This window comes from Dermochelys coriacea, chromosome 5, assembly GCF_009764565.3.
Source record: "Dermochelys coriacea isolate rDerCor1 chromosome 5, rDerCor1.pri.v4, whole genome shotgun sequence".
Lineage (NCBI taxonomy): Eukaryota > Metazoa > Chordata > Testudines > Dermochelyidae > Dermochelys > Dermochelys coriacea.
The window spans coordinates 90,370,667-90,398,336 of record NC_050072.1 but is presented as its reverse complement, the minus strand read 5'-3'; the positions used below and the strand labels follow the sequence as shown (position 1 = coordinate 90,398,336).

The 27,670-nt window shown below is 38.7% G+C and overlaps 1 protein-coding gene across 14 annotated transcripts in view; it reads right to left on the bottom strand.

Moving 5' to 3' along the window:
• The window catches only part of FANCC (FA complementation group C), a 137,733-nt gene that overhangs the window by 59,403 nt on the left and 50,660 nt on the right, over positions 1-27,670 (bottom strand). For 13 of the 14 annotated variants that reach the window (XM_038403918.2, XM_038403913.2, XM_038403912.2 and 10 more), the window contains 3 exons: positions 4,313-4,429; positions 3,469-3,533; positions 108-272 (listed from right to left, as the gene is read on the bottom strand). In XM_038403918.2, the coding sequence (XP_038259846.1) occupies positions 108-272; positions 3,469-3,533; positions 4,313-4,429 (347 nt within the window). Of the gene's footprint in view, positions 1-107; positions 273-3,468; positions 3,534-4,312; positions 4,441-27,670 lie in introns of all 14 variants that reach the window. The other variant, XM_038403911.1, reaches the window with a different exon arrangement.

Below are 27,670 nucleotides of genomic sequence, written 5' to 3'. Positions count from 1 at the left end.
CATTCAATGCATCCAACATACAAATTCACCAAATAGTAATTCCAACTGAATAGAGTTAATATTCTTTTTGGTGAGGAGGCATAATCTGTATATTCTATGTTACTTACTTTAAAAATGTCTCATTCACAGCTTCTAAAAACTCTGAGCTGAGAACCTCTTGTGATCCACCTCCATGATAGGTAAGGAGCGCTTCCAGTAGAGGAGTTACATCAGGCAAAGTGATAAGAGGGACGCAGAAAAGGGACACTACATTTACATGATCATCTGAAACTCTGGAGAAATAAAAAAGGTTTCTTATTTTAGGAAAAGAAAACACTCAAAAGTCTTAACTTCTAAAGTTAAGAAAACAATTATTTATTGTAGCAAATGCTGAAGTATTCTCAAATGGAATACTTCAAAACAATCAGAATTTCTGTATGTTGGCACTGAGGACTACGGTAAACATACTGAAGTAGGGACCTCAAACAATTCTAAAGTGCTGGCAGGTGTTCAATAACTACATATGCCTTGCTAGCAATGAATATTTTGCCTTTCCCGGTTTGATAAAGCAGTCCCTCAGAGGAAGATTACAGTTTTACAGCTCCCACATGGGTATCTTAAGTTCTCACAGGAGACAACCAAGCTAGCTTTGAGATCTCTATGGTTTCCTTGGCTTTTCTCATTCCAGCAGGAATTACTACAGTGCACACCACAGTATAAATCCTGCTACCTTCAAGTGCACAGGCATAAAATATGAGGATTTGTCTTAAAGATCTACAACTGAAGGGATGTATAGCATAGTATTAGTATAGCATAGTAATAGCTATGTATAGCATAGCATAGCAATTGAACCTGCCTAACAAGATTGCACTTTTGTAAAAGATTAATGATGGTGTAATCTAAATAGTACTAAGGTGGAGGATAATTTAATATTTAAAGCCAAATTTTAAAAAGATTGACTTCTTCACATATGGATGAGGGTGTTAACTGGGCAGCCAAAATAAGCAATTACATATGCAACAGTAGGTATTTCCCAATTTATGTACAAAATTACTTGTTATTACCTGTGGCGGGATGGCTGCCCCACCCCCATGAAAGAGTGGACCAGGGCAGAGCAGTGCAGCTGCGCAGTCTGGCAGCCAATAGGGAAGCGCCTGCTCGGAGCCAATCAGGAGCTTTAGGCAGCCAATTAGGGCCAGGATCAGCCCTATATAAAGGCTGCCCAGGAAGGGAGTGGTCAGTCTGTCTCTTGAGCAGGAGACCAGCACCTAGGACAGTGTGGTGCTGGGCAGGCTCGGGGAAGCAGAGGAGAGCTCCTGCTGGGCCTGAGTAGAAGGGCCTAGAGGGTGCAATGGTATCAGAAGGGAAGTGACCCAGGGAAGACTGAAAGCAAGGGGAGAGAAGGAGGGCAGGGAGGCTGCCGTTAGAGGGTCCTTGGGTTGGGATCCGGAGTAGTGGATGGGCCTGGGTCCCCACTCCCCTTCCCCCCACCCCTTGTGCCGCACCGGGTCATGGAGCAGTGGCTGAGTTGGGCTGCAATCTGCCCCTGACATAATAGGGGGATTGTGGCAGGCCACTGAGGCTGGTGCAAAGACTCCTGATTAACCCCCCCCCCGCACCCAGAAGGGGTGAGTGTAGACTTGAGGGTACTGCTGGAGGGCAGTATCCTGAAGAGGATGCTGCAAGCTGGGAGCAACGCGGATCGAGACATCAACTGAGCGAGAGAGATGGATGGGACACCACTGGCAGAGGGTGCTCTGCATGAACTAAGCTAATTCCCTAACCGAACAGCAGGAGGAGCTGCAGTGGTGAGTCCCAAGCCTGTCATGTTACCCATGCATATGAACTTCAGAGGTAAAATTTAACAAGCTATATTTTGAAAATGTGGCCCTTCTTTTGATGAGAGACATCTCTCAGAAGTCTCCTGAAAAAGGGGTACTGATAGATAAAATCAATATAATTTCTAACAGCCTCATTGAAGAAGATATTCATGAAAACTACAGTTATTTACTGTGTCCTACTCAGCAATAAGAAATGAACATATTGTGATTTGTTGACAGTCCTTCTGATTTCTACAGTGGGGAAATGCTACATGATATATTTTCAAAGTTTTCTAAATATCTGACTTAATATCTCCAATTTAAAAATGAATATAGAAAAAGGTATAGACATTCAGGCTCGGGCTGCAGCCTGGGCTCTAGGACCCTGTGAGGTGGAAGGGTCCCAGAGCTGCACCTGATCCTGTACATCTACACCTCAATTAAACTGCCCCTAAACCAGAGCCCCATGATCCTGAATCAGCTGGCACAGGCCAGCCACATGAGTCTAAATACAGTGTAGACATACTGTTGGACATCCCTCCCCGAACCTTAGAGTGTGTGTTGAGAGAGATACATGGGGGAGAATCAGACAAGGGAGTCCACGGTCTAGCCCTTGGCAGGAAAGCCAAGGGTGTGGGTAGGTTGTCCCAGAGCTAATGCAAAGACTCCAGGTTTCTGTGCAGATGACCAACTCCCCTCCTGTCTCCTGGCCTCCTATTGCAGGTTTATCTAGGACTGGACAATCAGATCCTTAACTATTCTGCTGACAGTGCACAAGAAGGAATATAATCCTGCTCTCTCTCTCTCCCACCGCCATATAAACCTTGTAGTATTAGCACAAGTAATAAAAATCTATTGTTATTGAAGTGAGCACCTATGAGTAAAATGGAGCCATTTTCACAAAGGCTTTTCAAGTAACAACTACACTTTAATTGAATACATATGGTAGGTACCCTCTACTTTATTTTTGCTTTCATTTTTACTGACACTTTGATTCAGATATAATCAAAGGTTCTGTTGGTGTATTCTGAAAATATTTTAAAATTTTTATTAAAAGGTTATAGTCTTTTCAAAAAGTCCACAGTACCAGGTATAGTAAGGAGGAATGGACACATCCAAAGTGGTGAGGAAATCAAGAATTAAGCAAATATAATTCTTTTTTTTTTACCAAAAAGACTGCTGCTCAGTCACCTCAAACAGAACTTCTATCACCCAATTCTATGTTTTTAAACAGCAAGTCTACTTGAGTTGAGTAGTAGTTACTCACATGGGTAATCTCAATGGTACTACTGTGTGAGTAAGGACTACAAATTTGGACTCTTGCAATTGTGCACTAGTGGTGACATCTGCCCTTCTGATGTTACATAACAACCATACAATAATACCTGCACTGTTCCTTGATATGAACAAGGAATAGAAATACATAATTGGCTAAGAGGGGCGTGTAAGAGCACTGCAGACATGCTACCCTATAGCCCAAGGCTGCGATTATCTGGCAAGTTAAATGTTTTCTGTGATGTTCCACTTAACTAGCTTGTCCATTACTGAAGTTTTATGGTAATTCTAAATATTGCCATGATTCTAAATATATTTAAGGTTAATTTTTCAAAAACACAACTTCAATGATCCATACTAAGACTTACTGAAATGAAGTTTAGATAACACCTACCTCCCTTGAGTATTAAGTCCATTAAACTGATTTCCTTTGAGTTCTGTCACTAATGATAAGACTATCTGTTAAACAAAATCAATGACATTAAAAACATTTTTCGTTATAGAGAAATGCACACACACCCTGCAAATAGGATGACATCAGTTGTATTTTTCAGTGAGAGACCTTTCAATGGTGGTAAGTAGCCTTTTCTGTAGACTCCATTCCCCCCCTTCAGTTCCAAATCAAAGTGTTCAAGACAATTACAGGTACTAAAGTTGTTAAATGCCCATCATATCATTCCCATTACACATTTAGCAAGCAAATAAGTGAACTATTACAGATTTGCATCCCAAGAGTTAAGAGAACTAACTTTTAAAGCATTACAATAGGTAAACATTCCAAAATAAGTAGTAAACCTTTTTATAAAATATAATTCCTAAGATTTTACAGTAAAATGAAAAATCACTAATTTCCCCAAAATATAGGATTCAACAAGCATTGTAAATACAGTGTGCACAGTCAAAAAGAAAACATAATTGCATTTCTGGCAAACAAATGCCACAAAATATTTTCCCTAAATTTCATAACGTTACAAAACGTATGTTAGCGAATAGTAATTTCAGTGACACATGGATCAGGAGGTTTTTTTTTTTTAAAAAACCTATACACTTTGGTATAAGCCTCCCTTTTTTGTCCATATCCCATTTTATCTATCTTCCTTAAAAGGCTGTAAGAGCAACCAAGGTACAAAAAGATAAGTCATTCAGTTCATGTTTCTTATAGCAATGACATTTTCATATACACTCTTACAAACTGGTGATTTATTACTAATAAAACCTCCATTACACAAAATACTCACATTTTTAACCAGTTTAGAATAGTAATCTGCAGACGTGTAGCCAAGAGCAGAAATAAAGGTACCAGTATCAACTTCGTTAGCTCCCCACTCAGAAGAAAGGAGATGGCACAGCAAGCTCTTGATGAAATCAGTAGTGAGGGAGAAACAATAGAATAAAACAATTTTAGTGTCTGATATCGTTGATGTTGTACCTAGATTTTGGGCCAGATCCTCAGATGGATTGTGGCTACTTTGAACCACACCACCAGCATACTTTGGTCACAAGTCAGTAAAAGTTGCTCAGCTGAAGAGCATTCTAGAGTTGGGGTGATGCTGCTGTGGCTGACAGCGAAAACAAGGATTCAGATGTCACATGCTCTTCTTACTGCTAGTGTAGCAAGAAAAGGGCCTGGCCAGGATGGCCCCATACTACACAGATCCTGAGCTAGCTTTTAGGCCCCCGGATGCCATTCTAGGCTGGTGTAACTTCAAGTACCCCTCAGACCACTACCACTGTGCACAAGGAAAGAAATATATAGAGCAACATCAGTCAGTATGGTGGCAAAGGGAATTTTACACTAAAGTTTCACGCCACTCCCTCAATTATGCTTAGAGTATTTTGGACTTGAGAATCTGGCCCTTTTTTTAGCTGCCTCACTAGGGAGTTAATGGCAGCATTTATGGTTTAATGTTGACATTTACTTAATACTTTCACTACTAAATTCTTTACACCAAATTTCAAAACAATTAAAACATATTAAAAAAATAAAATAGTTGTTCTATTTGCTCTAAGTTAAAATCGAATGAATTTTTATAAAAGCTTGGAACAATGATTGCAGGAAGCGCCACTGATGATTCTGTAGGTGGCACTCTTCCTTCTGAGTTGGTACCAAACCAATATCCCAGCATGTTAGTAAGGAACTGCACTGCGAGATATGCTGGCTTTTGGACAAACGAAGGTATCACCCACTTGAACATCCCTCAGGATGAACAGCTCTGCTTATTGAAAAGTGCTATCAAAACTACATTAGTATTTTGCTTATCAAAAAAATTACATCATTTCAGTTGAATATAGTTCTTAATTTCCAATTGTCAACTGTTTTATTCTAATGGAATGTATTACTAGACAGTTGCCATATTCCACCTCAGTGGTTCATTTCAGATGCACATTGAATCAGGACCTTACATGTTATAGCTACCTAAACAACATACAAATTCAACATGATTAATCATATGGAAATGTGTATGAAAGCTAGGTTATTGTGACTGAACAAATTAGGATGAGCAGACACTGAATAAGAAGGCACTTGAAGACACTTCTTCAAAATATGTATTTGGAAGGCAAATTGAGACCAAAGTCCTGCAACCTCAGTGGTACTGAGACCTTGATCTATACATTTTTTTTGAACAGGGAACCTCATCTAAAACTAAAGAATGAAGCAGTTTGTTAATTCCTGCTTTCAGAACTCCAATCCAAATATTTATATATGCTTTGTTGGATATCTAACTGGTTCACTGGTCCTGGAATTAAAAATATGCCCAGTTCGATGTACCGTATACAAGAGATAATAAACAAGCAACAGAAATGCAATAAAGTCTAAAGACAATAAAGAGATGTGCATTCCAAACTCTTGTATAATTTTGTATTCTTTTATACAGGATTTTACACTGTTGAAGATTTATGGTAATGCCTCGATTTATTTTAGAACATTCAGCAAAAGAATAGCTGTTCTACTGCCATCTAGCGGCAACTGCTCTAAACTGAAAATGAAAGGAAAATATTGTAGCAATTGTTTTTATACAGCAGTTTGACAAAAGCAATTAATATAATTTTTTTAAAATGTTAAAGCAGGAAAGACCACAAAGGGAACTTTCCTGGTGCACAAGCTTCCAAATATAATCAAAATAGAAATTTTATTCACCTTCACATTTTCTTCTAACTTTCCCCATAAGCAATTACCAGAATAATTAGTAATTTAATATGTTTAAATTAAATCTTGGAATACTATCAGACAGTACCTGGAAACTAGGAAGGTTCAGCAGCTGCAAGGAGATAAGGGGATGGATTGCTGGTCTGAATGCAAGTTGAAAGATTCAGGGAGATGACAGAACTGAAGACTCCTTGTCCAAGCATGGAGCCAGAGGAACCAGTCTGTCACTACACACAATGGTTGCTGTGCACCATTACCTTCACAGGATTTCTGTCATCGTTACATACAAACTAGGAGGCCTTGTAGATGAGCTAAAGCCGCCTTAACTTTTCTGGGATTGTTTAGCTGAGAGTCAAGCACTAAGGTAAGACCGTGAATCTACAAAAATCTCTTCTTGGACACACTTTTCTACATCTCTTCTAACTTTTATTTCCCTCTCTAGACCTATTTCTATTATACTGTTTTCAATATGGGGTGAACAAAAAAGTGAAGAGTCAAAGTGAGAGCATGACATTGGTTTATGTAGCAATATAGTATTTCCAGTATTCTTTACTCCTAATATCTAACATTTGCTTTGTGATTGTCGTGCACTATGAACCGCCCACAATGACACTCGGGTCCTTTTCCTCAGTTTATAATTAAGTTCAATCAACATGTATTACCAGTTCAAATTGTTCCATCTAACATGCATTACATTGCATTTACCATCTCTGTTCTCTAATGGGCTGGATTTGGTAGGTCCCTGTGAAGTTCCTCAAATAGCGAATGATGGCCTTAGTATCGGGTTAAAGAGTACAATGAAGAGGAAAAAGCAGGTAGTCTGGGGAACATTGTAATTGGTTCTGGAAGAAGACTATCCTAAGCCAGTATGCTTATTCCCTACTGGGCTCAGAACAGAGATGCTCCTGGCTCTTGCCACAGGAGGGACTTCTGGAGTAAAATCATACTTTGTCTGCCCAGAGAGGTGAGAGACAGCAGAAGACACTCTGAACCCTACTCAACTAATGCAGAGAGCAAGAGAAGGAAAACTCTGCTATTGCATAAGGTTACTACAATACTCATTGGATAATGGCAGAAGACCTATTTCTGCTCCTCTACCATCCAGGGTATTCAACTCAACTGTGTTGCAGCTGCATTGAGCAATGGTTTATTTATTATTATTAAATATTTGTTATGGCAATAGTCAGTGGCCACAATTCAGATTAGAGCCCTATTGTGCTAGTAGCTTTTAAAAGAGAGATAGACAAGGTCATTGCTCCAAGGAGTTTACGATCTAAGATTTTTTCCTAATCCACCAGGGGTAGCATTGATGAGCAAGAATATTTCCAAATCCAGTAATGGATGTCAAAGGTATCTTAACAGTCCATTGAGTAGAGCCTAGTTTATAGGCTCTTCCTCATCCCCACTGTGCAAAATTAATATTGTAATACCCAACACTTGTACAGACCTTTTAATTTGTATATCTCGAAGAGCTTTACCAATGAGATCAGTAGCATCATCCCTGTCTTAGAAGACTAACCCCAAAATAACCGCCAGATTATGGAGTACCGTTCTACTCCATCTTTAGTTTAAAAAAAAAAAAATTGTTCCTTTGCAAAGTCATTAAGACATGTGTCAATGTGCTATACAGGCTGTGATAAATGAAAGGGGTATCTAAGGGGTACTGGCAAGTGCTGCTAGATGACCAGCCAAGGAAAGATCAGCCTTCATCACCCATGTAGGGTTGTATGAATTTTGGACTGCAAAATGCACCTGCCACCTTCCAGAGACTGGTAGATAACCTTCTGGCTGGATTCGGGGAATTTGCAGTCATGTACCTTGATGTGGCTATAATCTCAGATTCATGAGCAGAACGCCTCCAAGCTGTCTTCCAGCACATAAAGCAGGCAGGATTAACCGTTAAGGCCAAAAAGTGTCAAATAGGCCTAAACAGGGTAACGTACCTTTGACACCACGTGGGTCAAGATACTATCAATCCCTATAGGCTAAGGTAAATGCTATCCAAAATTGGCCTGTCCCTAGGTCAAAGAAGCAGGTCCAATACTTCTTGGACTTGGCCGGGTATTGCTGACTATTTGCACCACACTACAGCCAAATTTCCGCCCCACTGACAGACCTAACCAGGAAAAAAACAGCCAAATGCAGTTCAGTGGACTGAAATGTTGGCCTTTAACCAGCTTAAGGCAGCCCTTGCATCTGACCCCGTACTAAGGGCCCCAGACTTCAACCAACCGTTCATTGTAACCACAGATGTGTCAAAGCATGGTGTGGGAGCAGTTTTAAGTCAGGAAGGACCAGAACAACAATCCTATCCTGTCATGTTTCTCAGAAAAAAACACTTTCTGAGAGGGAAAGCCATTGGTCAGTCTCAGTTGTATATGCTCTGGAGAAGCTATGCCCATACATCTGGGGATGGCGTTTTCACCTGCAGACTGATCATGCTGCACTGAAGTGGTTTCAGTCAGTCAAAGAAACTAAACTTCTTTGGTGGAGTTTAGCTCTTCAAGACTTTGATTTTGAAATACAACACATTTCAGGAGCCTCTAACAAAATGACTGATGCACTCTCCTGGGAAGGTTTCCCAAAATCAGCCAGGTAAAAATGTCCCTGCATTCTAACTCGTAGTCCTTAATGTAAAGTATTGTTTAATTCTTCTTGTAATTTTTAGTAACATTAAAGGTGCATTTTTAACTCTGCTTCCTAAACCTCAGGGAAGAAGTCCCAGCTCGTGTGGACCCAACCTTAACCAGGCTGGCCAGCACAGTCTGTCATTTTTGGGAGGAGGGGTAAATAAATAAATGAAGGGGAGAAGCTCCCTTTTATGGACACCCAGTCAGTTAGCTATAAATTCCCTCTTGGTGGCTGCTTGCTTTACCTGTAAAGTGTTAAAGGAGTGGGCACCTGACCAAAAGAGCCCATGGGAAGACTAGAATTTTTTAAAATGGGGGGGGGGGGGGGGGGGAGAAGCAGCTTTCCCTTTGTGTTCTGTGTTCCCCTCCGAAGAGAGGGGAACAGAGCAAAGTCAGGGCTATGACTAAGTTGTAAAGCTTTTTTGCCAGGTATGGAAATCATCATACCTAGAACTATCCAAATATGTAAGTAAATTAGGAAAGGTCTAGAAAGATGCAATTAGGATTACTTTTTATTGTCTAAGGCTTGTGGACTCCTCTGCTAACCTCAGATGGCTTTGTTAGCTTTCTTGGGGGTTCATCTTAAACGTTACAAGCAATTTTGGGTGCTTAATTTTTGGAATTGCTGTTTTAAAATCTAGCAAAAGCCTAAATTCCAGATGTGTATTCTTTGTTTTTAATAAAATTTACCTTTTTAAAGAACAGGATTGGATTATTGGTGTCCTAAGAAGTTTGTGCACATGTTAACTTAGCTGGTGGCAACAGCTAATTTCCTTTTTCTTTCTCGGCTGTTCCTGGGGGGGGGGGGGGGAGAGAGGAGTGAAAGGGCTTGAAGGTACCCCACAGGAAGGAATTCCCAAGTGCACCTTACTGGGACCCAAACAAGGGGTTTGCGTTTGGATGGTGGCAGCATTTACCAAGCCAAGGTCAAAGAAAAGCTGTAACTTTAGGAGTTTAATACAAGCCTGGAGTGGCAAGTATTAATTCTTAATCTTTTGCAGGTCCCCACCTTCCCCACTCGAAGTGCCAGAGTGGGGAATCAGCCTTGACACTGGAATTCATAGGTTACACCATATTTCCTAAGAGCCAAATTCCTCCGTGGGATGTAGGCTTCAGTGGAAGCCTGGAATGCACACGCCAGGGCACAATTTGGCCCTTAGTTCAGACAGGCTGTTCATTATTATGCAGATAGCAATTCATTTATTAGCTTCTACAGATTTCAGCAATGAAGTGTTCAATCTTTTAGCATTACATGCAAATATACTGTACTTCAATACCCATGTATCCATCCAGTTTAAGTTGATTTTTCTTCCCTTTGTTACAGTAAATATTCTGCTTAAGTCAAGTAAAATGAGTTGAATTCAAGGTATAATTTCTCCTAAGCCAAATATGACCATTAAAAAATATTTTTTTCATTATATGACCAGGTAATAAGCTCTAGTAAGCATTTTACACCAGTAACTCTGTATGTAGAACCTGCACTAGGTCTTATAAAATATCAAAAGTAGCTTTGGGGGGAAAATTAAGAAACCAGAAAAAACACTGATTTTTTTGTAAAATCTGCAGCACAATGACTTTAAAGGTTGCTTTTAGATTTTAGAGACCATAAGAATATTTAAACTTAATTGGGATAGTACATTTGGAAAGCAGGTGGGAGAGAGCCTTGGGATTAGTTTAACAAATATGTAGCCAACTAGGACTTTATGGTTGTCATTACTCTGATTATTGTAGCAACCCCATGGATGTGACAGTAGGTTTAGAGGTGGTCAGAAGAAACATTCATATGAAACAATTTAGTGTGGAAAGTTTAAAAAAAAATTTCTCAGAAAAGGCTTTTAGGGTCTATGGCAGATTGCTGTGGGTCTGGGGTCCATGCCTCAGACTGTCCTACCACATGGACTCAGTTCCACATTAGAATACCAAATTTTTCAAAAATTCTCAAACTGGAAAACCCAACTTTTGGCCAGCTCTAAGTAGATGCCTTTATTTTTGAAGATGAAGTTTTTAAATATCATTCATGGAGGTTAGCTGACAATTACAGAGCACATGACTTTGTTACAAGTGGCATATCACTGAATGGCTCCTTCCCTGGCAGCCCCTATTGGCCTCAGGTTGCTCTGCAGGTGGCCTTTCTTGCCTCAGTTTCTCCTTTCAAGGGGCAGCTTAAATAAATTGAACTCACCCTTTCATAACTCCAATGTTAACAGCCCTTCTCCAGATCTGATTTTACTCAAATGAAGTTCACAAATAAAACAAGTCTTCCACCTCAGCCCTAAGATGGAAATAGCCCCTTCTCCCTGAGAGTTTTTTTTTTTCCTTGCTTAGCAGCTACAGAAGACACAAGGCCTGGCCTTTTCCCTAGCCACAGCTCCCAGGCTTTTCAGCTGGAGTCTCCCTTTCTTAGGGCCATGCAGGAGACTCTCCCTTCCTACAGCTTCTTCTTTCTTTTCCTGAGCATTCCCCCAACCAACCCCCCACACAACTTCCTTCTACCCTTTATTAGAGGATTGAGGTGATCCCCGATAAGGCGTCTCCCTTAAGTAATTAGGGTTGGCTGGCCCCATGCAGCTAGCCGTTAAGAGGCATGCCACCATGTTACATTCAGCAAGGCAGTGTCAGAAGTAGAACTGGATCCCAGGCCATTTCCTAATTAATTGTACCAATTTACTTAGAAGGGAAATCAAATGCACAATTTTCTGATATATTTTTAAATACACTCCCATTCTTTTTTCCCCTTCAACATGTTAATCCAAAAGAAATTACTACAGCTACTTTTCTGCTGTTCTTCCTTTTAAAAAAAAATCTTGCTTGCAGGTTTGAAGTTTTATGTCCCATGCCATCTAAATGAAATTAACCACCAAATGCAAACTAGGCTGGCATTTTTAGAATTTGTTTTTTTTAAACTATGAAATAAACATTCAGAAATCAAGAACTGCAGTGGTTAAGTCTGTAAATGAGACAGAAGCCTGCTCATTCATGGAATGTCTCAACACACAGTTTATGTAGCCTATTCCATTAGTAGAATGCTGACATAACACAATTCACAGAATTTCCACACTCTGATCCAATTATAACAATCTCCAATTTTTAATTTTGTTTGAGACCTCTTGCTTGCTCACTCATTAGTTCCAGGAAAAAATATAAAATTGGTTTTCTACAAACCAAAACTGAAAGACAGAAGAAAAGGTTGAATTGAACAATGTACACATTTAAACATAATGGAGTTTTTCAGAATACAGTTTTGGTCTGTACAATTTTGTTTTTTCTAGTATTTGATCAGATCCCAGTGTTTAAATTAGCTATGTAGAAATTATATCAGTATATACCCACGTTGAGAGCTGAGTTATGAATACATACATTCATAGATTCCACATCCTGAAGAGACCACTGTGATCATTTAGTCCAGGGGGTTCTCAACCTGGGGGTCAGGACCCCTCCGGGAGTTGTGAGGTTATTACATGGGGGGTCACGAGCTGTCAGCCTCCACCCCAAACCCCACTTCACCTCCAGCATTTATAATAGTGTTAAATATAAAAAGTGGTTTTGATTTATAAGGCAGGGACACACTCAGAGGCTTGCTGTGTGAAAGGGGTCACCAATACAAAAGTTTGAGAACCACTGATCTAGTCTGACCTCCTGTATAGCACAGGCCACAGAACTTCCCAAAAATACATGGGTTTACTTTTGAATGTACGTTTTAAACTGTCTGTAAGGAATTTCTTTAACTACTTGCTATCACAGAAACACACAACTGAGCTACAATGTCTGCTTTAAAACTTTGAGCAAATTGTTTTAAACAAAGTAGAATTTACAGATTTAATATTTTAGACAAATTTTGTACTATGTGCACTTGTACTTCACTGATTGACCAGTGAACATGAAATGTAAATTTAACGTTTCAAACTGAACTCTAGTTTCACCTTGACTCAAGTCATTTGCAACAACAACCCATAGATTCTGGTCCAACAAATCATTGATGCATGTGCTTAAATTTAAGCATGTGAGTAGTCCTACTAAAGCAAGCTCAACAGCACATGGTTCAGTGATTTGCTTGATCAGTGTAATAGGGTCCTGGCATTAGTGGGTGGTGGTCTTCCTAGAAATGGTTTCACAAGAAATGTTTGCTTCCTCCCCTTTTCTGTATGCACATTCTTCAAATTAACAGGATGGTTTGTATTATCTAAAATTCTATATCCAATGCATTAAGTAAAATTGCAGGCCCCAAATATGCACTGAGGATTTATTAAAGTTTCCTGCTTTTCTTCTCATTTACTTGGAATGGCAACCTGAAACCTGCCCATTTCCAAATTTCCACCGATATGCATGTAAGGCAAGTTGACTGTAAATAAATTATTCTGCTAAACAGACTACACAAATCAGACAGTTGGCTTTTGAGAATGCGAGCAACTTGGAGTTCCATTGGCTAAAATACAGAATATAGATAGATACAGATTTGCTAAAATGGATTAGGATAATTGTGTGATCAGAGTAATCCCAGGAACTATATTATTCTTACACAAAATTCATTTAGATATCAATCTGTGGCATTTGTTTTCCTAATAATACATGGAAAGTTCTGTACAAACCTTAGCTGCTCGCTAACAGAAAAACTGACTTAATTGGTTGTTTTCATGCATTTCCACCAAGCACAAAGGGCTTGGTCCTGCAAAGTGCTGAGCACTATGACACTTCATCACACGCTTAATTTTAAGCATATAACTCGGCTTATCCTTGGCCAATGTTTACTGTGGAAGTACTCACATGCTTAAAGATAAGTATGTGCTTAAGTGCTTTGCTAGACTGGGCCCAAAGTATATATTAAACCCCACAGTCCTCTTAGTTTTGCTTCAGGCAATCATAATACATTGTTTTAAAACAGTGATACTAGTAAAGTATATGAAAGAACATAATACAAACACTAACTAGAAAAACATAACCATACAAGAGCAGACATGCAGAATTAGATGTTTTTACTTTAGAAATTAATGCACAATTAGGGACTAAATTCATACTCCTGATATGTACAACTTATTAAAAAAAAGATTAGATTTGCATTTTGCCTTTCTTTCTTAAATGGAAGCAAAATATTTACTATAATTTTTTAAATACAAAATTAACCTGATCCCAATTTTCAAATAATATACAGTAAAAAGGAGAAAAAAAATGAGGGGAAAAGCTGCATTGTTATTCTTTGACCAATTCCAGCTCAGTTAACTTCTGTGAAACTAGCATAGGAAAAACATGCTTTATTACTACTGTGGCTAAGACCACACAACTTTTCAATGGATGAGTTCCAAAGCCTGAAGTTCCATCTGCAAGTCACTAACAAAACCCTTGGAAATGGTAAGAAATAAGCTATTGAACTGTGGGGCTGGCAAGCCTTGAAATCTACACTTGGCCTCAAACAGGAAAGGCAATTTCAAGTCTTTTCTTCCACTCCAACTTTAAAAAACACCCACCAAGAACATCTTGTGTTAAACTCTTTGTGTTAAAAAGGTGAGACTTCTGTTAGTGAAATAAAACATACATTTGCACTAACTTACAAAAGGAAATGTAATAGCTTTAGCAGAATCAACAATAAAACTTTAGTTTTTCACTTAAATAACCTAGAGATTTAGAATGACCTTTTTTCCCCAACTTTTAAAAACCAAGATACAAGCTGACTACTACCTATAGCAGAAATCTTTTAATCCATTAAAAATTATAGGAAAAACCAGGATGGAAAATTCCAAGTTTAGACAGACCATACAAATCAGGGATCACTAGATTTCTAATTTCAGAGCTCAATAATTTCTTGAAAATGACAAATAATGCTTCTTTCAAATGACATTTAGCACAGGTACATCCTTTTGTGCTGCTGATAGGCAGACTGTTCCTAAACAGTTAAAATCCTTACAGAACATCAAATGATCAGTTTGGTATTCAACTGAAGAATTTTTAAGTGCACTTTCTCTGCTGTTTCCCATTTAAACAGGAACATTCTAATTACATTAATACTAAATGCACACAGTGCAAGAGAGTGCTATGTCCAAAGCCAAGACGTAACACTGCACAAGGCATATAGTCAAAACATTTTTTCTTCGGAACTATGTTTCATTAGCCTTATTCAGATTTACAGTTCAGTGTTTCAAAAGTAATGGTTATAAGATACAACACAGCACTGATTCATTTATCTTTCGCCTTCATGAGTATCAAATTGCTAGGAATGTTGAAAAGAGGAAAAAAATATTCATGGAACTATTTAGTAAAAAAGCACAAAACTCATATGAAGCAATGGCTCACAAAATGTATTCAGTTAAACAAAAATACCTAAAACCAACAGTGTTTCTTTACATGAAGACCGCTTTTTCCCTGTTTGTCATTAACAAATCATTATTCTTTACTAGAACCACCTGGCACAACTAAACTGCTTTGAGAAATATCAGTTGCTAGCAAATTGTGATACTTGCTGTCCAAGCTCAAGTGATCTCCCAGGAAAGTAGAATCCTTAGTTTTAGATTAGACCCTGAGGATACATACCCACTGTTTATTTTGATCCATAACACAAGGAAGCATTTATACTATTATTTTAGCGTGGTTACCTGTCTGAAAAAGAACACATCTTTTTCAAATAAGTTCATAATATCTAATAAAACCCATTTACAATATATATTTTTAAAGTTACAGAATACAAAGTAGAACACATTCCTATTGTAAATAATAAGGTCTCCTAATAACATGCTAATTCTCAGCTGTATAGAGAGGGTTAGGGAGCAGCCTGAGAACCTGATTCACAACAGCAATAGAGAAGACCAGGCAACAACTGGATGGGACTGAGATTTCCTCCTTTAGAATTGGGGAACCTATCTCAAAATAAGACACTTTACCCAGAGTAATCCTTTTTAAAAAAAAAATCTTCTAAATTTATGGTCTGAGTGATATTTTGTGGCAATGAGTTCCACAAGTTAATTACACGTTGTGTAAAAAAACCTCATATCCTGTTATAAGTTCAGTTTCCTTGCTAAACTAAACAAGACACAATCGTTTCCATCTTGCCTCATATGCCTTTTAATGCCTTCAATGATTTTCTTAGCCATTTTTAAAAAGATTACATATTTTGGTTAGCAGCTCTGCCCCACTTCACTCTTAAATTCCATCAAAACTCTTAACATCTCTGTCCAGGTGCGTTGTTGCTCTTTAATTTATCAGTCTGTTCCAGAATCTCTTCTTTCATCATTTCAATCTGTCCCCAGTCATCAGTAGAGAGACTATATCTATGAAAACATATGGATCCCATTTTTTAATCTACAAGATGCTGAAGCCTATAGAACTTTATAGTAAAGTTAAAGTAGACTATACAAAATATGAGCCGGGTATGTGCTAATTCAAACGTCTATACTTTGATACTAATATATAGATCTTATTTAACAACAACAACTCTACAAACTAAAAATGACATCCAAACACAGAAAAAGGATGGGGGGGAAAAAAAAAACAAAAAAACTTATGTCTTTGATTACCTAACTTGGCCTAACCATGCCTACCTGTGTACCACAGCACAGAAAGTCCTCTAACACAGCATTCCACATTAAACATCCTGCATAGTTCTTTACAAGTATATTGTAATAAATTATGCATTTCTATAACTAAAAAGTAAATTGAGATATTTTACTACTTAAACAAATACCACCTATGAACACAAATAGGCAGCCCACATTTCAGCCACTTGCAATTTTAAAGGGTTGAATTACTAAGCTCCAAAAATTTAAGGTTTATATCTATTCAACCTTTTCTTCAACAGTATTACTGTTCTTGCTATAACTACTAATTATATAGATGGCTTCATAGATTCATAGATACTAAGGTCAGAAGGGACCATTCTGATCATCTAGTCCGACCTCCTGCACAGCGCAGGCCACAGAATGTCACCCACCCACTCCTATGAAAAACCTCACCCATGTCTGAGCTATTGAAGTCCTTAAATCATGGTTCAAAACTTCAAGGAGCAGAGAAGCCTCCCTCCAGTCAACCATGCCCCATGCTACAGAGGAAGGCAAAAAAAACCTCCAGGGCCTCTCCAATCTGCCCTGGAGGAAAATTCCTTCCCGACCCCAAATATGGCAATCAGCTAAACCCTGAGCACATGGGCAAGATTCACCAGCCAGATACCCAGGAAAGAATTTTCTATAGTAAATCAGATCCCATCCATCTAATATCCCATCTCAGGGGATTTGGCCTATTTACCCTGAATATTTAAAGATCAATTACTTACCAAAATCCCATTATCCCATCATACCATCTCCTCCATAAACTTATCGAGTAGAATCTTAAAACCAGATAGATCTTTTGCCCCCACTGCTTCCCTTGGAAGGTTATTCCAAAACTTCACTCCTCTGACGGTTAAAAACCTTCATCTGATTTCAAGTCTAAACTTCCTGGTGGCCAGTTTATACCCATTTGTTCTTGTGTCCACATTGGTGCTGAGCTTAAATAATTCCTCTCCCTCTCCTATATTTATCCCTCTGATATATTTATAGAGAGCAATCATATCTCCCCTCAACCTTCTTTTAGTTAGGCTAAACAAGCCAAGCTCCTTAAGTCTCCTTTCATAAGACAAGTTTTCCATTCCTCGGATCATCCTAGTAGCCCTTCTCTGTACCTGCTCCAGTTTGAATTCATCCTTTTTAAACATGGGAGACCAGAACTGCACACAGTATTCTAGGTGAGGTCTCACCAGTGCCTTGTATAACGGTACTAAAACCTCCTTATCCCTACTGGAAATGCCTCTCCTGATGCATCCCAAAACCGCATTAGCTTTTTTCACAGCCATATCACATTGGCAGCTCATAGTCATCCTATGATCAACCAATACTCCAAGGTCCTTCTCCTCTTCCGTTACTTCTAATTGATGCGTCCCCAACTTATAACTAAAATTCTTGTTATTAATCCCTAAATGCATAACCTTACACTTCTCACTATTAAATTTCATCTTATTACTTATTACTCCAGTTTACAAGGTCATCCAGATCCTCCTGTATAATATCCCGATCCTTCTCCGAATTGGCAATACCTCCCAGCTTTGTATCATCTGCAAACTTTATTAGCACACTCCCACTTTTTGTGCCAAGGTCAGTAACAAAAAGATTAAATAAGATTGGTCCCAAAACCGATCCCTGAGGAACTCCACTGGTAACCTCCCTCCAACCTGACAGTTCGCCTTTCAGTAGGACCCGTTGCAGTCTCCCCTTTAACCAATTCCTTATCCACCTTTTGATGTTCATATTGATCCCCATCTTCTCCAATTTAACTAATAATTCCCCATGTAGCACGGTATCAAATGCCTTACTGAAATCTAGGTAAATTAGATCCACTGCATTTCCTTTATCTAAAAAATCTGTTACTTTTTCAAAAAAGGAGATTAGGTTGGTTTGGCACGATCTACCTTTTGTAAAACCATGTTGTATTTTGTCCCATTTACCATTGACTTCAATGTCCTTAACTAATTTCTCCTTCAAGATTTTTTCCAGGACCTTGCATACTACAGATGTCAAACTAACTGGCCTGTAGTTACCCGGATCACTTTTTTTTCCTTTCTTAAAAATAGGAACTATATTAGCAATTCTCCAATCATTCGGTACTATTCCTGAGTTTACAGATGCATTAAAAATTATTGCTAATGGGCTTCCAATTTCAGGTGCCAATTCCTTTAATATTCTTGGATGAAGATTATCTGGGCCCCCCGATTTAGTCCCATTAAGCTGTTTCAGTTTCGCTTCTACCTCTGATATGGTAATATCTACCTCTATATCCTCCTTCCCATTTGTCATGCTACCATTATCCCCAAGATCCTCTTTAGCCTTATTAAAGACTGAGGCAAAGTATTTGTTTAGATATTGGGCCATGCCTAGATTATCTTTAACCTCCGCTCCATCCTCAGTGTTAAGCGGCCCCACTTCTTCCTTCTTAGTTTTCTTCTTATTTATATGGCTATAGAACCTTTTACTATTGGTTTTAAATCCCTTTGCAAGGTCCAACTCTACTCGACTTTTAGCCTCTCTCACTTTATCCCTACATCTTCTGACCTCAATTAGGTAGCTTTCCTTGCTGATCCCTCCCATCTTCCACTCCCTGTATGCTTTCTGCTTCTTCATAATCACCTCTCTAAGATGCTTGCTCATCCAGCTTGGTCTACAACTCCTTCCTATGAATTTTTTCCCCTTTCTTGGGATACAGGCTTCTGATAGCTTCTGCAGTTTTGATTTAAAGTAATCCCAGGCCTCCTCTACCTTTAGATCCATAAGTTCTTCAGTCCAATCCACTTCCCTAACTAATTTCCTTAATTTTTGAAAGTCAGCCCTTTTGAAATCAAAAACCCTAGTTGCAGATTTATTTTTGTTAATCCTTCCATTTAGTTTGAACTGAATTAGCTCATGATCACTTGAGCCAAGATTGTCCCCTACAACCATTTCTTCTATGAGGTCCTCGCTACTCACCAAAATTAAATCTAAAATGGCATCCCCTCTAGTCAGTTCAGCAACTACTTGATGAAGGAATCTATCAGCTATCGCATCTAGGAAAATCTGAGCCCTATTATTATTACTAGCACTGGTCCTCCAGTCTATATCTGGGAAGTTAAAGTCTCCCATGATCACGCAGTTTCCATTAGTATTTACTTGATTAAAGACATTAAAAAGGGCTCTATCCATATCCAAATTAGATCCCGGAGGCCTATAGCACACCCCAAGCACTATCGTAGGAGAGGCTTTACTAGTTTTCTTCCCCAATGTAATTTTTGCCCAGACGGACTCTGTCTTATCCATTGCATCGCTTCTTATTTCTTTACAGTCTACCTCATCATTGATATACAATGCTACTCCACCCCCTTTACCTTTGTTTCTGTCTTTCCTAAACAGCACATACCCTTCAATACCTGTAGTCCAGTCATGACTACTATTCCACCATGTTTCTGTTATCCCTATAATATCTGGTTTCACTTCCTGCACCAGTAGCTCTAGTTCCTCCATTTTGTTACCTAGGCTCCTCGCATTGGTGTACAAACATCTTAATTTTTGCTGTTTGGACTCGCTCACATTTTGTACCCTATTAGGCACAGTCATTCTACAGCCAGTATAACCTATTAGACTAGTATCCACACCGCCCTCGCTCCTTATATACATTCTCCTACCCATGGCTGTATCCTTTCTTACTTCATCTTCTTCACACAGTGGTTCTCAAACTGTGGGTCGTGACCTCGTTTTAATGGGGTCCCCAAAGCTGGTGTGAGACTGGCTGGGGCCCGGGACCGAAGCCCGAGCCCCACCACCCTAGATGAAGCTTTGGCTTCAGCCCTGGGTAGCAGGGCTCAGGTTACAAGCCCCCAGCCCGGGGCTGAAGCCCTTAAGCTTGGGCTTTAGCCTCACCACCTGGGGCAGTGGGGCTCGGGCTTTAGCTTTGCCCCCCACCCCACCCGGGGCGGTGGGACTTGGGCAGGCTCAGGCTTTGGTCCCCACTCCTGGGTTCGTGAAGGAAGCCACGGTGTAATGCAGTTTGAAAACCCCTGGTTTCATATGCTCTTACTTGTTCTTATCTGTTCTATTTTACCAATACATTTTGATGACATACTCTAACTCTGATGGATTTTTCTGCTGACGCGTGGTAGATATGTGCTAAATATAGTCTTGTGATCACACTTGCATATACAAATATTTACATTTTAAAAGAAAATTATAGAGGAAAATAATCTCAGCTCCCACTGTGAATTCCAGTATTAATACAAATCATATACAAACCTAAAACTTAAACCATATACTATATAATAACAGTTTTCCCAGAGATTTAAGTATAGTAATGTGAGGCAGGTAGAAAATTAAACTGTAGTAGAAAAACCCTTCATAGTATAATATACAGTGTCTCTGTTGAAATACATACCTCAGTCAGGCTAAAATGTCTATATTAATAAATTTCATGTTTGCAAAGTTCAAATATGATCAGAAAAATGTCAGATATTTCTTAATTTTCCTAAAATGAACAATATTGACAGCCCTGGATAACAAAGTCCTTTACGCATGGAACAGGCACATCACAGATAGCAGCATATTCCTTATACTGCCTTGTATAAATGTTTCCACCCTGCAGGACCATCTCTAGGGATTAGAGTATAGGTCAATCTCCATGCCTATTTAATTTTTTTTTGGCCTCTTTACTGAGACGCCCAACCATGTTTCCAATTAGTATCAACTGTGACAAATGTTTAATGACGTGGACACCCAGCCACCAGGAATTGGTTACCGAGACCACCAACTTGTTTCACATATACCACTAAAGAGTCTCCATGTGTTAATGACTGTACCATACTATCAATTTAGAACTAGATCATGCTATATCTACACTAGAGACCATACAGTGGCACAGCTGTACCGCTGCAGCTGCACCACTGTAAGGTCTCCTGAGTAGTCGCTCTATGCCAATGGGAGCTAGTGTAGACATAGCCTCAGTCTCCAAAGAATAAGGAACATGTCACTGCCTCTGAAGCAGCAGGGGTTGGTTCCTTCTCTGTCTCCCCATTGTCTGGAGAGGGAGTAAACTGCATCAGGTCTATACTTACTGCAGTATACAACCCTGATATCATTAGTGATATCTGATCTTAAATGTGTATGCATCTCTCTTAAGTCTTTTGTTTTCTGTTTTCATCAAGATTTGAAGATGGTCTCACTTTTAACCATCAATTATCCAATCAAAAAGTAAAGAATTTTTTTTTTCCAAGAAAACATATATTATATTCCCTTTTCTCCTGTCATTATAGAATCAAAGGATTGGAAGGGACCTTGAGAGGTCATCTAGTCCACTCATGGCAAGATTAAGTATTATCTGGTTTTGGATGTGTGCAATTGTTCCTTCCTAAATGGTGTACTTTGCATTTGTCCTTATTGAATTTCATCCTATTTACTTCAGACCATTTCTCCAGTTTGTCCAGATCATTTTAATTTCAATCCTATCCTCCAAAGCATTTGAAACCACTCCCAGCTTGGTATCGTCCACAAACTTTATAAGTGTACTCTCTTGCCATTATCTAAATCATTGATGAAGATACTGAACAGAACCGGACCTACTCGTTATGTCCTTCCAGCATGACTGTGAACCACTGATGATTACTCTCTGAAAATGGTTTTCCAACCAGTTTTGCACCCACCGTATAGTAGCTCCATCTAGATTGCATCATCTAAGTTTGTTTACAAGGTCATGCGAGACAGTATCAAAAGCTCTACTAAAAGAAAAGGAGTACTTGTGGCACCTTAGAGACTAACAAATTTATTAGAGCATAAGCTTTCGTGAGCTACAGCTCACTTCATCGGATGCATGAGCTGTAGCTCACGAAAGCTTATGCTCTAATAAATTTGTTAGTCTCTAAGGTGCCACAAGTACTCCTTTTCTTTTTGCGAATATAGACTAACACGGCTGCTACTCTAAAAGCTCTACTGCAGTCAAGATATACCATGTCTATGGCTTCCCCCCTATACACAAGGCTTGTTACTCAAAGAAAGCTATCAGGTTGGTTTGACACGATTTGTTCTTGACAAATACATGCTGCCTGTTACTTATCACCTTATTATCTTCTAGATCAGTGCTTCTCAAGCTATCTGATCTGGGGGACCGTCAATTTTTTTTCCAATGTGCGCTCAGACTGGCAGCTGATGGTTCGTGGACTGGCACCAGTCCGCGGACCACCACTTTGAGAAGCACTGTTCTAGATGGATTGCTTAAGGGGAATTGTATTTTAGCTTCTTGATAACCAATAAGGTATTACAGAAGCTATTTTGTTACTGGCTTGGTGAATGTAATTATTAGAATAAACCAACAATTTGGGGGATCGTCTGCCCTATTCTTTGCAGTTTGCCCTAAATGAGCATTCTCAGTGCGGCCCCTCCAGCAACCATGGTCACACTTTGCTAATGATTAAGAGTGGTAGTAAAACTTTTTTTTTTTTTTTTTTTTTTTTTTTTTTTTTTTTTTTTAAGAGAAACAGTAGAACTATGCAAATCAAAGAAAACAAATTGGGAGGGCAAAAAACAAGGAAAAAAAGATAAGGATTAAAGAAAAATTAAAGATTAAATTACACATACTACAATTTACTACCAGATACTGGTTCCTACTGATAAAAAAAAAACACAACCACCCAAACAACATATTAATAGTTTTTAAACCATATGCATCTTTTTAAAGGAAAGAGCACACATTTTGAAAAATCTGTAAAGTATACTATATGCTTTGTTTACTACAGAGAACCAGTTTTGTCAAAGAGAGCACAAAAGCTTGTCTTGTGGGGTTATGATTGACAAAAGCAAGCAGCCCAAATAAAGAGAGGGGAAAAAAGCAACCCAGCAGAAAAGCTCTACTTTCTCAAAATAAAACCCTGAAAAGCCTGTGGAATGCTGTTTACTTCAGTTCTGTTTTACAATCACTGTTGCATGGGGAATGCATTGACTGAAATGTCTGCAGACTGTGACCACCCACATTATGGGAAGCACTATGATTAAAGAATTTTCTATATTCTAGTATCTGCCAACGCAGTCTGGTCATGCTGTAATTATTATATTTGCAGTCTTCTTATAATCTGTTACATGTGTTGTGGCAAGTTCTCCTACATCGTCCAACAAGAAAAACCACTAAACATGAATAGCAAGTTATTTTTAATGTGCACAAATGGCTAGAAAAGTGGATACTTTAAATATTGCTCTTTTAAACTCAAGAAAATGTTTTTGAAATACAGAATAGCCAACAAAAAAACCGAAAATAGATCTACCGTCCAAATATTTGCTTTAACCTTCTTATCATAAGTAACAGCCTAATTTAACACTCTTCACTCCCCTCCCTTTTATACGAGTTCAGTCATTACCTTAGGTCTTTAAATTGCTGAAACTACATGAATTGTGAATTAAAAACATTTACCTAGAGAACACTAAAAGACTACATCATCACTTTAAGTTATGACACACATAGATGATCCCAAAGATCTGAACAAATATTGTAACATTAGTAATAGCTTCAAAAAAATAAAAATATTTGCTCTGAGGACAAAAATAAGAAGATTTTCTACTAAAAACTTAACTTCAGACCTAGATCTTTGCCTGAAGCAATAAAGCCAGGCAATGCAATGACGTAGTTTGGTGCTTTAACCCAACCCAGTAGGCAGTACAATGCCATTTAGTAGTACAACACTGAACTATATGCATAGATCAGATGTGGGAGTGATTAAAGAGATGGCACTCTTCATCTGTGCAATAATTAGGCAATCATTGCCTCTTCTGCAATTCTGCCAAAAGCTGGCTGCATAAATGATGCTGCTTTTAAAAAAGGCATATTATCTCTGCTGGCTGCAGAGATGATGTGGTATACCCCCACGGAGCGTGTGAAACTGCCTGAAGAGAGAGAAGGAAATGGGACATATCAGGGATGAGGTGCAGGCTAAAAATTAAGAAATGGGTGAAAGCCCACTCACTTCCACCCAGATCAGCCCACTTCCTGAGGAAATGTCTTTGGCTTTCTTTATTATACACCTGGGTTGGAGTGCAGGGAAACCCCATACATGGTTGCTCCAACCTCCTGTCACTAAAAAGAAACTGAAGTGGAAGAAAAACCACACAAAAATGAATAGCAAAAATATAAACAAACCAACAAAGATAGACACACATACTTCAGTTGCCACCAGTCTTTAATCTTGCAGAGAAATACCACCATATACTGTACCATTTTACAGTGATCATAGTTCCTGAAGATTATTTGCATAGGTTAGAGAAGAAATGATGACTCCTCTTTTCCATCCATACCAAAAAAGCCATAAAATCCCTAAAACCACAAAAGCGAGTCTCAGAAAGCGATTAACAAACTTTGAACTACATTGGCCTCCAGGAGACTTAACATTTTCCATTTCTCTTCTGGAAACATGCCCCCTAGAACACAAGCCTCCCTCTTCAACTGTTGCTTGGGCAAGGGGGGGGAGGAAGGAGGGCGAAATCATTCTCCCCTGTATCTCCTCTTCCCCCCCCCCACACCCCCAATGTACATCCCCTTCTAATTATGTTGTATTTTACCTGTGGCAAAATGTTACAAAGATAAGAAATAACACAGAGCATATTCTAGGTATAAATTAAATCTACAATTATTATGAATCAGTTTACCTTGTAGTCAAAATTTTACGTAATGCATTTTACCTCCTTAAAGGGAGGAAGCAAAAGTAATAATTGTTTCAAATTATTTATGTGCATTAAAATACAAATCCAATATTCTGTGACTTTTTTTTTTAACTATTCAAATAATGTAACAGGTAAAGTGTGTTTATGATTTAGACTCAAATATTTCAGTTTAGCTCATAATCTCACTCTTTTTAAAAACTGTCCAGATAAGAGGGGGAAAAGAACTAATTTCTTAGTATGACCTCTAGCAATTCACAAGCCTTTTAACCAACATGTTATCCATATATATATCAATATATTAATGTTATCCTATCTATAAATAATTTATTGTGAATTTAATCTTTTTTTCTGGACCCAATGTCCATGGGGCCCATGTGTCCCCATATGGTTGCTTTAGGTTTACTAGCTTAATAAAACAGATTGATGAATAACCCTTATAACCCGGTGTAATTTATGCACTAAATATCTTCTTTCGCATTACTCTAAAATTCATGCCAAAGATATGAATTCTTAATCCAACATAACACACATTTTGGATGATCCCTACAGTAACACCTACATACTGTAATTATTACATAAAAATAAAATTCTGAGAGCCTACTCCTGCAATAACTATTCAGATAACACTCTTGCTGATATCCACAGTAGTTATATCTACATAAGGAATGCAGAATTTGGCCCTGAATTAACATGCTAAATCATAGGATTTTTAAATGTCATACGAGGAGATTCTAATAGTCTGTCTATTAAACTTCCTATTGACCCACATTATCTAGGCAGATCATCTCCCAACTATCAACATCAACCACCCACTATCATCACCACCAATTACAGACACAGATATATACACATACACAAAGGTTTCATATATGATGAACACACACACAAAAATCTCTTCTAAGAACATGTCTTCCAAAACCTATAAAACAGAACTTTTGCAGTGTAGTTGTAGCCGTGTTGGTTCCAGGATATTACAGAGACAAGCTGAGCGAGGTAATATCTTTTACTGCACCAACAGTGTCTTTCACCAACAGAAGTTGGTCCAATAAAAGATATTGCCACACTCAACTTGTCTCTCTAATGTAAATATGCTTTGTCTTCTTCCAGGTTTCTCTTCCCCAGGACTGATAAGGCTGTGGGGCCAAAACAGCCAGCTGAAGGGTTGAATCAAACAGCAGCAACATCTGCAGATGACTAAGGAATTGAATTAAGACTGCAAAGGGAGTCTGCAAAGAGAATTTGTTAGTCTCTAAGGTGCCACAAGTACTCCTTTTCTTTTTAGTGACCTCATACTGGCTTTCAGTCATCCAGACCACAGTTTACCCTCTGACTCTCCAATGAATACACACACTCCTTCTGCTTTAAATAACATTCCCCTTCTCATGGTTGGTTTATAAAAACATAACAGATAACCCTCATGCCTCCTGTAACTGAGAGGATTAGTTCCAAAAATGTGAGTCAGGTTAAAAATCTTGGCATCACTTTTGACCATGCCCTATTCAAGGAGAACTATATCTGGACATGGTCTGGAAATGGGTTTTTAGCTAGGCAATTTTGATAGACTGCACCCTTATCTTCTGACCACAGCAACGCATGCCCTCATGACCTCCAGGCTCGATATTGTAATTCCGTCTACCGATGGTGATCAGCCTCCCTGATAACCCATTTACAGAATGCAGCAGCATGATTGCTAATTGCAATTGAGCGATCATGATCATAATCTGTCTGCTGTGTATTCTTTGCATTAGCTGCCTATAAAGTGGCAGATTTAGTTTAAATTAGCCCTACTGGTTTATGAAGCTGTGACTGGGACTGGCCCTGGTTTTATTTCAGACTTCATCCATGAGCCTGTACTTGACGGGTTTATGCACTCACAAACTGACCCATATTTAATAGCTTTATAAATTACTATTAATAGTATCATCAACAAACTGATCTTTTAGCCCTCCAAAGCACAGAGTTTCTCCCCTGGGCTGCAGAGTTTCACAATAATTCTATCAATTTTATCCTTCCAGGCTTAGTTTTATCTGTTTCACAGTGCCAGACTCTGTAGACAGCCCTCCTCTTCTCAGTGCAGTGCTGTCCATTTGCCCCCTCTGGAAGGCACAGCCAAAGCAGATGTGGGAACACTCAACACTTTCTTAGGCCTTCTCTAGTCCTCTTCAGGTTGAGCCTTTTGAAGTTTCTGCTCAGGCCTCCTATGTCTAGGCCTCCTACAGATTCTTCAGAATTTATGTTTTCAATTAAAATAAATTTAGCTTTCAACTCTTTAAAAAAAAAAAAAAACACGCTTCAAACATAATCCAGATCAGTGATATTAGGCCAATCCTGTAGACTGAAACCATGTCTCAGAGGAGTAGACTGCTCGCATTTTTTTCAATGGGGTGTTAACTCTGAAATCTAAGTCAGTCAATTTAAATGTCAACACCACGGATGCTTTCACTGTGCTACAAACACCTACTCCAGCCACTCTTGGTCAATTTCCTTATTAAGTAGAAAGAGAAGATTAGGTTAAAACAAAATGTCCACATAACATACATAATCTTACTTTGTAAAATGCTTTGAGATCTACTTATGAAAAGCGCGGTAAGAGCTGAGTATTATTATCTATATATAACAAAACAGTAAAACTCTTATCTATGCCAAGAG